An 11,700-nucleotide genomic window follows, 5' to 3' on the forward strand; every position below is an offset into this window, starting at 1 on the left:
AGGGGACTCTTCCCCTGACAAAAGAGCCACGAACAGCATCTGTCCTCTGGAATGCAAAGGAATGGTGCCAACTGCCAATTCTCCTCTTCCAGCTGGAGGACAGCTCATGGGCAGCCGTCTTCAGCTGAGAGCCTCCAGATTGCTCCTATTGTGGGACACACAGCCTGGCTCACCAAAAGAGGCTGCAGCCAGCTCAGACATGCCTCAGTTCATTGGGGAACACTTGATGTGAGGCTGGAAAGAAATGGCTCTCTGACAGCTGGAAAATGCAGTTGCCTAAGCTGCTGGGGGATAATGAAGAATCAGCCACTTCCTAGAGGTGATTTTCTGTCACCCACACTATTAGAGGTGCGTTTGTGTCACCCTTTCCTCTGACCACGGGGTCTCAGAGAACAGTTTCTGTAACACAAAGCTTTGAACACTGTTAACTGAGCCAACCCCCTCTAAATGCCATGGTCTCAGCCACTACAAAACTGTTCCTTTCTCTTTCTGCCATCCTCCATTCCATCCATGGGGTGTCCATTGGATTCAAACACAAAGAGCCTACCACAAGAGCCTCATTAGCTGACTGTACAACTGGATTTGTTTTGCAGCACAGCGCCGTCCCCCACACTGCAAGGCAGAGTTCTTGGGGGGGGGGGAGGGAAATGGATGAATTTAAAAAATACCTTGCACACCTAAATGTTACATGCAGCTCTTCTGTCGGACTTAAAACAACAGCATTACCATCTGTAAAACAGGGGAAAAAAAACCCCAGGTAGTCTCTCAAAACAGCAGACCAAATGAAAGGAGAAAAAGATGAAGGGGGTTTCAAATCTGCCCTGGAGAGAATGTGTGTCACAGCTTTAACCTGCTGTGGGGAGGGGGAAAAAAGGAGACAGGGCAGCAGAGACCAGAAATCAGATTTATTATGACCAACCAGGTAGATAAAAGACAGATGATCACTAAGAGAGGATGGTTGTGTTGGAATCGACCAGCTTCTGAAAATGTCTAGTCAGCTTTAGCATTTGATACACATGAAATCGGTGTCCACACAAGAGTATTCTCCTGAAAGGATGGGATTTAATGCAGTCGAGATAATTATCTAGATCCTTCTTTATCCCATTAGTGGTTTTCATTCGCATCCTGGAAGACCATAAGCGGATTGCTCAAGAATTATTTGCCATCCGCTGTTTCAAACCCGATTGGAATTATCTTTATACCTCAGTATGAAGAAAAGAGATTACATCCCTGCCAGGGCTTGCTGGAATGCCCTCTTTTCTGAGGCTCCCCTTATCATTCTTGTTCTATAGGGTGATGAAAAGAATCAGAAAATAATTGTCATGGACTTCATTTTGCCCTATTCTCCTCTTCCTCCCCCACATATGTGTTTGGGAGGAGGAGTAGGAGATGCTCTTCCCGTTGCATCCCCTGCAGGAGATGCATCACTGCACCTGCCGAGAGATGAAGCTCAGCAAGACTTACTCATCAAATTACCCAGGACAGGATCCAAAAACGCTCCCAGCTTCCTTTTGCACCACGATCCACTAATAAAAGAACAAGGATGAAACTGTTAAAACCAATTAAACATTTCACTTGATGCATGAGCAGGAAGTGGGATTCAGTGCACTGGAGATCCCAGGGGCGCATGCCAAACGTCGCCTCCCGTGCTCTCCAGCAATCTATGTCACTGTGCAAGCTCTGCTGGAGATCAGGCCAACGTCACTCAAACATCCAACACACCCCTTGCTTCAAGGCCTGAAATAACAAGAAGACAAAATTCCTCTCCCAGACACTCTAACTGCCTGCCAGGTTTTGTATTAATGGAAGAATTACATCTCCATCCAGGTATGGCAAGGACACAGCTCATCTCCTCATGGGCAGCTGTGACTCTGACCAGCAGTGAGGAAAGATGCCTGGATGCCACAAACACCATCCCTTTCCTTAAGGAACGTGAATGGGGTAGGTATTCAGACCTGACATGAATAGGAATGCAAGTATTTTTTAAAGAATTGTGCTTTATGGCTGTGTAATGAGATCTGTAGGAGAAGTATCTCTATAAACAAGTTATTAAAAGGGGTAGGAGGGACACAATAATAGCAGGTGCCAATTACTCAGCTCCCAGCAGAGACTTTTCAATTTCTCACCTTCCCCCAAAGCAAGATGTGCCTCTGTATGGCACCACGTTCACTTGCAAGTGTGAGACCCTTTGGAGTGTGGCTTCTCTCCCCCCCAGCAGAGCTCCATTGCCACCAGAGGGCTGTCCCTCGCCCCACTAGCCCTGCACCAGAGCTGGGACCAACACACCACAAAATTAATTTGGAAACTGAATAAAACCATATTTTTATTTGACTTTAGAATCTGGCCATTCCTCCCATCAAGAGGAACAGCGAATTAATGAGCTGCCTGCAACTGCCAGGTTTGCATCTCTGCAAGTATCTGCTTAGTTTTGCGAACAAAACACCAGTAATGATTTTGTTATTTTAAGATGGCAGCATTGTTTCAGACAGTAAATGTCCACCCTGGAGCTGTCAAAGGGACCCCATCCTTTAAAGCAAACACACCAAGGTAACGATTAATATTACAAAAGTAATTCAAGCCTCTAAAATCATTGTTTTCAAGATCAGCAAATAATTACCAAGGCCTTCAACAATCAATACCCAAGATAAATAGAAGATTAAATTGCAAAAGAAACAGAAGAAAGTACTTAATATTTGCCAAACACATGCCAAATACACTTTTTCATGGTAACCAAATACTTACAGTAAATAGATATTTTAGCTCACTGGAGAGACACTTTCAGAAACTAATAAATTAATCCAATAAAACAGACAGACAGGGTGGAACCAGACATTAACGAAACACAAACTGATCCATACTGAGCCAACCCACAATCCATGTCCTAATTATGCTCATCCACCACTCTGAGCACTTACCTCCCCCACCCAGGTCAGCTCCTTAGCTCGGGGAAAATACATGTTTAATGTGGATTCACTGGCACAACAAAGTGGAGAATTTCAGCCATCAAATGACAAATCTTGTGCTTAGCCAGAATTTGCATTTCCAGTTTTTTTTCCTAAATACTTCTCTCTCCTCAAAGTTAGCAACTTAATCTCTTTTTAAACACAATTTTCACTTTTCCTTCAATTTAGTTGAAGTTCTGTATGTGAAGTGCAGGATGAGCTCCTGCTGCCCATCAGCACCAGCCACCCCACACGTGACACCTGTGAAAACGTCCCCACGGCATATCCTCACTCTGGGGTCAGGATGGTTTGTCCTGGGGGCTGTGCCTGGCCTCACCACCACTCCAGGGACCCAGATGGACTCAGAACAGCCCCTGAAACTCAGTACAAGCACCAGCACCATCTTCTTCCCAGGCAGCTTCTACCCAAAATCATTGCTTGGTGTTAACGAAGCCATGCTATCAGGTAAGTACCTGGTAAAGTTCTTCAAAAAGTGGGTAACTTGAACTGGTCAAGATTAAGAGAGGGAAGACATGGGAAGATCTCCATCCTGGTCATTTTCTACAATATCAAAGGAAGAGGAAAGGGAGGAAACTGAGGGAAATAGAAGACAAAGAGAAATGATATCAAAGCCAGCTCCAGAGAGCGCAATGAGAGATGGCACGAAAAAGGAATAGTTAAAACATGAAAGGCAAGATCAAATAGAAGTAAAAGATCACAGTCTGGGCACAGAGCAGAGGGAGGGGAGACCACCCCAACATTTCTGCCAGCATTAACTGAATAATTCATCTGACAGGTACTTGTCTGTGGTTGAGTCGGAGAGAGCTCAACCACCACCAGATCCATCCATTCACCCAGCAAAGGACACAGACAAACACTGCTGTTGTTTTTCACATGGGGACACACCTTGGGGACACTGTGCAGCAGCTCTGCTCTCCTGACTGTCTTTTGGGGAGGAATAAAGAAATTTAGTTCTCCCTCAGAAATCTTCTCCAGCTTCTGTATGAAGTTCTTGGTACTGGCAGGGCTGGCCTCACTACTACACTTTGACTAAACCACTACATGTTTTCACTATACAAAATATACGTACAGAGATCTTCGAGGAGCTAATTTCTCAGGACTGGAAGTATTTCTTTGATTATTTACAAGAGCTTCTAAAGGCTACACAGACTTTTGGTACCACAGGCCTCCTCCCTAAGCCATGACATTCCTCAGAACATTGACAATACACAGAGGATGTGCTGCCACGTAAGTACAAGCAGTGAGTGACAAAAAAAGGTCTCCAGGTTGAACCTTCCAGAAAGCTCTTGCCATTGCAGGGAGAGAAGAAAAACCTAAGTGCTTTAAGGCAGACTTGAAAATGTGAACAAGATGGTCTAAAAACTCAATGATGAACAGGTATGGACCAGACAGCAGCACTGACATAAGCCAACACCTTGCTCTTCCCACAGTTCAGCATCCATCCCACTACCAACAACCCCTAAACCACCAGAGTGACAATTATAGCCACAAGTAAATGGACACTGCAAAGCAATAAAACCCATCATGAACATAAAAGACAGGGGGAGATTAATTTTTGCCCAGGAGCTTCTTTAAAGCCTAATGATTTACATTTTAACACTACTGCTGTCCACTTTAATATAAGCAGAAATTAAAATATCTTGCATCAAAGACATTTTTGTGTGCATGTCTAGTCACTTCAAAATACAGATTAACCTTTAGGTAAGCATTTATCCTGCATGTAACACAGGAGGGATAGAATATTTAAACACTGGCAAGGCAGGGGCAGGCAGGAGAGAAGACAGAGTTACAGAGCTGTCTCTGTGCATCAGAGATGCATCCATGCTAATGCACTGATCCTGGAGACTCAAATGTGACTTGACACCGGGACAAAAACAGAAGGAGAATTGGCCAGTGACACAATTAATGCAGAAAGAGATTATTTAATACAGGAATCTGCCACTCCCAGACTTTCCTGCTTTGAAAGGGAAGCCTGACATAAGCTCGAAAATAAACCCAAGAAGGGCACTGCTGAATAAAAAGCCCCCTATGCGTCAATTCAAATGGAAAAGGCAGAAATGTTTTTTTCCCCTCCATCAAAGACAACAATCCTCTGCCTGTATTGGGAAGCTGCTAAGCAGATACTTGATCAGCCCTCCCTGAAAAGCCTCTCCTCCTAACAATGCTAACCTGCCTGCCTCCGCTGAAGCTCTTTGATTATTTTAATACTTTCCACAATCCTTTAATTTGCCCAGTGAGTTCTGCCACCACAGCAGCCCTCTTCAGCCACCCAATCTCCCAACTTCTTGATCTCTGTCTCATGAAAAAGAAAACTTGAACATTAGAATTGGCACAACAATAATATGGAAAATCTTCACCTAGAACATTAAGCATCATCTCCAAGTATTTTTAGGCAGGTGGTTCAGCCTCAAGGGCTTCCTTCAAAGTCCTGGTGGCTGTGGATGCCTGTGCTGAGCCAGGCACCCCAGTAGTGATATTTCTTCGAGTTTCTTTGTACCACAAACAGAAAAATTGGTTCTTTGGTGGCTGGTTTGGGTTTTGTGAACAGGGAGAACTGTGGATAATCCAAGCCTACCTGCAGCAGCCTTGCTAAAGCAATCTCTCCAGCACTTAGTGTCTTCAAGGCTTTCTGGAGATGAGTGGCAGCTTCACTTAAACTAGCCAGCTACAGATGTGTTTTACATTAAACACTAAGTGAATAATCAATGAACATTCAGGATACAAGTACAAATCAATGATTTGTTTTAGATGAATCAAAGGGAATCGCAAATGAGTTTTGTTCTGCAAAAGAGGTAAACCAAGAGAAGTACTTGATGTAATTGGGGGTGTGTGTGTTAACCTCCTCTGACTCCTCCTCTCCTGTGCACTGACACAGACCCTGTTGTCACAGAAGCATGGCAGTGTCCTCCAAAGCCCTGGCACAAGAGATGCCACTGTCCCCAGAGAGCAGATGGGAACTGAGGCATGAAACCAGCCAGTCGATTGTTCCGAGACTGGGAGGGACACAGCACAGCAAGGACATGAATCCAACTCTATGCTGAAGAACACAGGTTGGGAGAGAGCCCTTGTAACTTTAACTCCATCACACACCCACAGCTCTTAGTGTGGGAGCAGCAATGGGACACAGCAACTGCACACACAATACAGGCCAAGAGCCCCGTTTACAGGCCTTTAAAAAACTGCAAAAAAAATCAAAACAGATATACAGGTGACTCCAGACAATGAACAACTTATTTTAATAAATGCATTTCAACAGATTGCACAGTGCCCCTCGCTCTTGGGATGAATTTGTTCAAGTCACAGGTGAGGTAATTTTACAAATGCTGCTGCATTCCAGCCACCAATTTTACACAATGTCTGCTGAGCACCACCCAGGCCACGTAAAGTCTCTCAGAAATGCTCCTGCACACCTTTTTATTCACCATGCATTTTAATGACAGATTTCCAAACTCCATGGTTCCCTAGCCAGGTCCTTGCCTGCACCTCCTCAGCCCTCAAAAGCACTTGCTGGGTGTCCTGCTGGCATCACTCCTACCGGGAAACGTTTGCAAGGGTTGCTGTGAAGTGATCCCAGCTCAAACCAGGGCTTTCACTCATATCCATTTCGCTGCAGGCAGTGCCCAAGACCTCAAAGAAACTACAAAAACCTGAAGTCAAGCTGGTGCAGGCAAAAGAAATGAAAAAGCAGCGGGAACCCCACATGCCGCAGGACACGGCTCGTATTTAACAATATCAAGCTTTGACTCTGCTGCTTCCAGAGCGGATTAGTGTTCATGGCTTTTATGCACTATAGAAGAAGACTTTGTAAACACACTCAGAGGAACATCCCTCCGGGACAAAGTTTGCTTCCCACAGAGGACATTCCTAGTGAGCAGAGCATCCTGCCGTGCGCAGCACTGCATGAGCGATATTTCCTTACAGAGCCTCTGCCTGAGCCCTCCCTGCTGCTCCAGAGCAACATCCACACTGCAGCCAGTGCCCCACAGCCACCAAACCCAGCATCCTGCTCCTCACCACACCCACAGACCAAGGGAGAAACCCTGAGCCCAGACCTGCACCAAGACACCCAGCCAGGATGCATGTGGTGAGTCCTTCAAGGAGCTCTGCACGCCTGTTCTGAAGCACTTCCACAACATCCACAGGAAAAACAGTTCCCACAAGGTGAGCATCCAAAATACCACAGTCACAACTGATCTTAGGGGTGTGAAGCCACCACAGCAAACAGCAACCCCACTTTGCAGGCAAACCTACAGGTGCAGAGTTGGCTGCAGCTAGGGTTTTACAATGGATGCCAGGAGCTGGCTGGCAGTGAGTAACTAGAAATCATTAAAAGTTGACAGAGAAAAAACTTGCCAGGGGAAGCCTGCACAGGCAACATGGGTACAGAGCCTGCCCTGAGCTACACAGCCATACTGAGGACGTATCATGCCAACCTCTACACAGAGCATTTCCAATGGGAGTCTCCTAGAAGGTTCACCACAAGATTTAAAATTTCCAGTCAACTAAAAATCAAATCCCAACACTTAAACCCCAAATATCCTGCAGCACTTATGGCTCTGGCATAGGCTGCAAAGGGCAAAGAGAAGGGCTGCATAAACAGCACATGGCTGGTCAGTCAGTCAAGATAAGAACAAACATTATGGATGAGAACTGAACAGTTTTCATCACTGGAAATGAAAAAAAACCACAACAATTTAATTGGTAGGTTAAATTGTTTGCCTTCATCCCATCTGTACTTGTGACTCACCTAAAGTCATGAAACCTTCTTGGTTTTACTAATCCCTCAGTAAGTCCTGAGTCCCCTGGAGTCCCCACATTGGCACGTGCACCTGCCTGCACCTTCCTGAAGCCTGATCCTCCACAGTTAAGCCCTACACATCCAACACCTGACACCAGGTTACAAAAGAGCTTTCTGCATGACAGGTTTTGGGAAGTGAAACCATGTTGAAATCTAAAATCAGCAAAGAGAGAATATCAGACTTTGGCCAAGACACCCACCACCATGACGCACAGCACGTGGCCCACCTCCGAGCAGGACGTGATGCTGGACACCTGCTGCTTGGGTGAGTGGCTGTGCTATTTGAGGCTGCCCTTCTCTTTCCACTCCAGCACACTATTTCAAACCCCATTTATATTTGGAAAGAGACAGCATCTGTTTTTGCAGACCATGAGGTCAAAACTTTACTAATAACCACAGCACAGCAGAACACCATTAGCAGGTAAACAAACCCTGAGCTGGTCTTGGAAAAGCAGCTCTAGAGATGGTTTGTTCTGGTTTTTTTTTTCTTTCAATTAATTGTTTTGTCCTCCCAACACAGAGTGGGAAGACAAGCAGACTCTGCAATGACTTACATTTTAATATCATATTATTCCCCACTAGAGGCAATGAGGACACCTTGCCAGACTTCGCCAGAACTCAACGACATCAGCAACTCAGGAGCACTGGGAATTGTCTCTAGTCACTCACAGGGCATGACTGATGTTACAGGACTGGCAAACACAAAGCCTATCTTTGAAAAATACAGGTATGGGAATAAGGAGGCAGGGATTCATACAATAATCAGCTTAACTTCAGTTGAAATGCTTAGAAGACAAGGAGAACTTCAGCAAGAGATAACCTTTGTTCATCAAGAACAAATCACATCAAATCTGTCATATTTCTTTCTGTGACAAGGTGTCAGGAGTTGCAGGAAGGGGAGAAGAAACAAAGATTTCAGAGATCTCTGATGGTGTCTGATGGGACATGCCCATAACAACAGCCAGGGATGCAGGGACTGGCCTGAGCTACCCGAAGGTAGGAGCACCACTGCTGGGAAGACCACCTGTGAATGGAGCACTGCCCTTTGAGCACGGACTGGGGGGGCTCTACTGAAGCATTTTCCAGTGGAACCCATCCCAGATCCAACACTAATTGGTGTTTTCATCCACAACTTGGCTGATGGCAGAGAAAACAGGCTAACTGCCCTGGAAGGCTACACCAAGCTGAGAGGGACTGCAAGCATGCAGGAGGACAAGATCAGAATTCAAAACTATAATTTAGAAGATGCAGTCTAAAAAAAAAAAAAAGACGCAGTTCAAGAAGGACAAGCGTGAGGTAATGCAATTTGGTAAGAATAATTAACCAGGCAAACAGAAGATAAGGAATGAAAAGCAGGACAACATCTGGAGAGGAATAGTTGAAGGATTGATGGGATAAAAAAATAAACATGAGTCACCTATGGCAAAAGTGAAAAGCACACCCAGTGGGATGTATAAACAGGATCATTGTTTGTAAAAGGTATGAAGTAACACTTAGTCTTCTGAGCAAAAATACAGCAGCAACTTCAGCCCTTTAACCCATGTTAAGCATCACCTCTCACCAAGGATGATGGTCCAGAAGAGACTAAGAAGAGCAACTGCAGAGCAAGAATACATGACCTAAAAAAGAGTGATCAAAGGAATCAGTGTGGTTTAATCTGTATTAGTAAGGGAAATGGTAGCAACTTCCAAATATCTACTGGCCTGCTGCAAAGAAGGACAGAAAGAACTTTTCTGCCTGTTCCCAACAGATGGAAAAAAAGAAGAGCAATCCTGAAACTAAACTGAAGAAAAAGACATTTCTGTATAAATCAGAAGAAAAGCCTAATATGAGGGCTGCTAAATGTCAAACAGATCGTCTGGGGAGCTTAGGAGTCCCTGTCATCGAAGGTTTTTAAGAACAAACACAACAAACATCTGTCAGGAAGGGGTTGGTTATCAGCGATCCTGCGGAGGCCAGGAGATGGACTCAATGACCTCTCAAGGTCTTCTCCAGCTCTGTACTGAAAAAGGGCCTGATAGGTAAATGTCCACAATAGCTGGAAACTGCTCCGCTGACACAGCCACCCGTGCTGGCCCGACCTGCTGTGGCCACTGCAGCTGACAATCTGTTGCTGCCAGAGGAACACGCGCAACCCGGAGAGGGACAGGGACAGGGGTACCCGGGGGGGGTGTCTTGGCACTTGCATGAGCCACAGGGAAAAGCTGCTTGTTAAAAAATAAAAGTGTGTCAAAGGACAACACAGCCCAGACAGCACAGAGTGCTGAGCAGGGTTGGCCACCCCGCTTCTGGAAGCAGGAGGGGCTGCTCGGAGCCCGCACAGCACTGCATGCTGCTTTTGCTTTATTTATGAGAGGAAGCTGCAAGCAAAGCCTCTGCTCAGTGGTAACCACAGGGCAGTTCTCAGAGCATTCCTCTGCCCCTGCACAACTACTGTGGTCATGTACGCCTGTCTGAAAGCAACACACAACAGCAACACCTGGGTATGCAAACATTTTGGCCAGTGATAAATAAACATTTTGGCCAGTGGTGATAAAAATATCAGCAGCAGAAGCAAAGCAATCCACTGGTACAGAAGCAGCACCCCGGCATTGCAAACGCCCACCACACAAACCTCTGCAGGAGGCAGCTCTGGTGGGATTTAAATCACCTTAGCAGCATAACAGGAAAGCCTACAGTGATGAATGAGGCAGAGGAGTCCAAGCAGCCACCTGTCAGACACCTGCAGCTGCCAGGACAAGATCCCAGGCACTCCGAGCCGGCTGCCAGGGAAGGGGATGGGTGGGTTCATGTCATCCTGCCCATCAGAGCCAAAAAACCTTCCCCAAGAGCTGCCCCAGCCCTGATGCTGGCCTTGCACTACATGCAAGCTGCACCTTGTGATGGTGCATGGTGTGCCACAGGACTGCAAATCCACCAAGTCACAGCTTATGCTCAGCAGAAACTGCTTCTCACCTGTGGCAGGGAGAGATGCTTCTATAGCAATGGCAGGAGAGAGTCAAGGCCTGGCTGGTCAGACCACATACCTTTAATGACCTCTGAAAGTGCAGGAACTGGAAGAGCTGAGCAATTACCACAGGTGTAGGAGGTTACACACTCATACACAGTACAGGGACACAATTCAGCAGCGACTGTCAGAATTGTCCTCCAGGCTAGAATAAGTCCAGTGCACTGTTTGAGTGCGAGACTGGGTGGAGAAAAGCAACTATTGTGTTGTCAGGAAAAACCAGCAGCAAGCACCTCTGTAACACCTGCACAGGATTCCTCCGCAGCCTCGGCGGGACAGGGCCCTGCACCTCTGCTCTGCAGCTGCCTCCTCAGTGCAAAGCCAGCACCAATACGAGTGTGCTGAAGCCACAGCTGTCACACCTGTCCCACATCCACTGAAGTTACTGGACTCAGCATCGAGCCGCAAGAGATGCGTGCAGAGAAGGCAGAGATGCCCAAATCTCCCCTTACCAGTTTGCCCAAAGAACCCCCAGCATTTGAGAGCTCCCCTCAGTTGCTGGCACGACCACGCAGATTTAACTCACCTGGCTCCCCTCACCCATGAAGGTTTTGGCCATAAACACGGGGGTGCAAAGAAGCACAACACCAAAGCCAAGCCAAGAGCTTGGCTTGGACAACAGCCCGCCCATCACCCCAGTGCCCCCCGACCCTCCGTGGGCACCCGTGGATGAGCAGAGACCCCCGTCTGGGGCACCTCCCGCCCAGCTGGGCACGGGCAGTCGCTCCAGGGATTCCACAGGTCAGGGTCCCGTGGGGAGCAGGGGCGCACAGAATCCCGCCGAGTCCGCACCCGCGGGGCTCCAGCAGGATCGTGCCCTTAGGGATCCCCCAGCTCCCGCAGGATGCTCACCGGGTCTGGATCCCAACGCACCCCCGGGGTCCAGCCCGGGCCGACTCGCGGAGTCCCCGCGCCCCCCCCCCGCCCGCGGG

The 11,700-nt window shown here is 47.1% G+C and overlaps 1 protein-coding gene across 1 annotated transcript in view; it reads left to right on the plus strand.

Annotated features, from left to right (window-relative positions):
- The first annotated feature begins 7,965 nt into the window (after window positions 1-7,965).
- SQSTM1 (sequestosome 1) overlaps window positions 7,966-11,700 on the plus strand; it is a 14,438-nt gene continuing 10,703 nt past the window's right edge. Inside the window, exon 1 of the mRNA XM_031055192.1 lies at window positions 7,966-8,026. Within this exon, the coding sequence (XP_030911052.1) occupies window positions 7,966-8,026 (61 nt within the window). The remainder of the gene's footprint in view (window positions 8,027-11,700) is intronic.

This window comes from Geospiza fortis, unplaced genomic scaffold (genome assembly GCF_000277835.1).
Source record: "Geospiza fortis unplaced genomic scaffold, GeoFor_1.0 scaffold55, whole genome shotgun sequence".
Classification (NCBI taxonomy): domain Eukaryota; kingdom Metazoa; phylum Chordata; class Aves; order Passeriformes; family Thraupidae; genus Geospiza; species Geospiza fortis.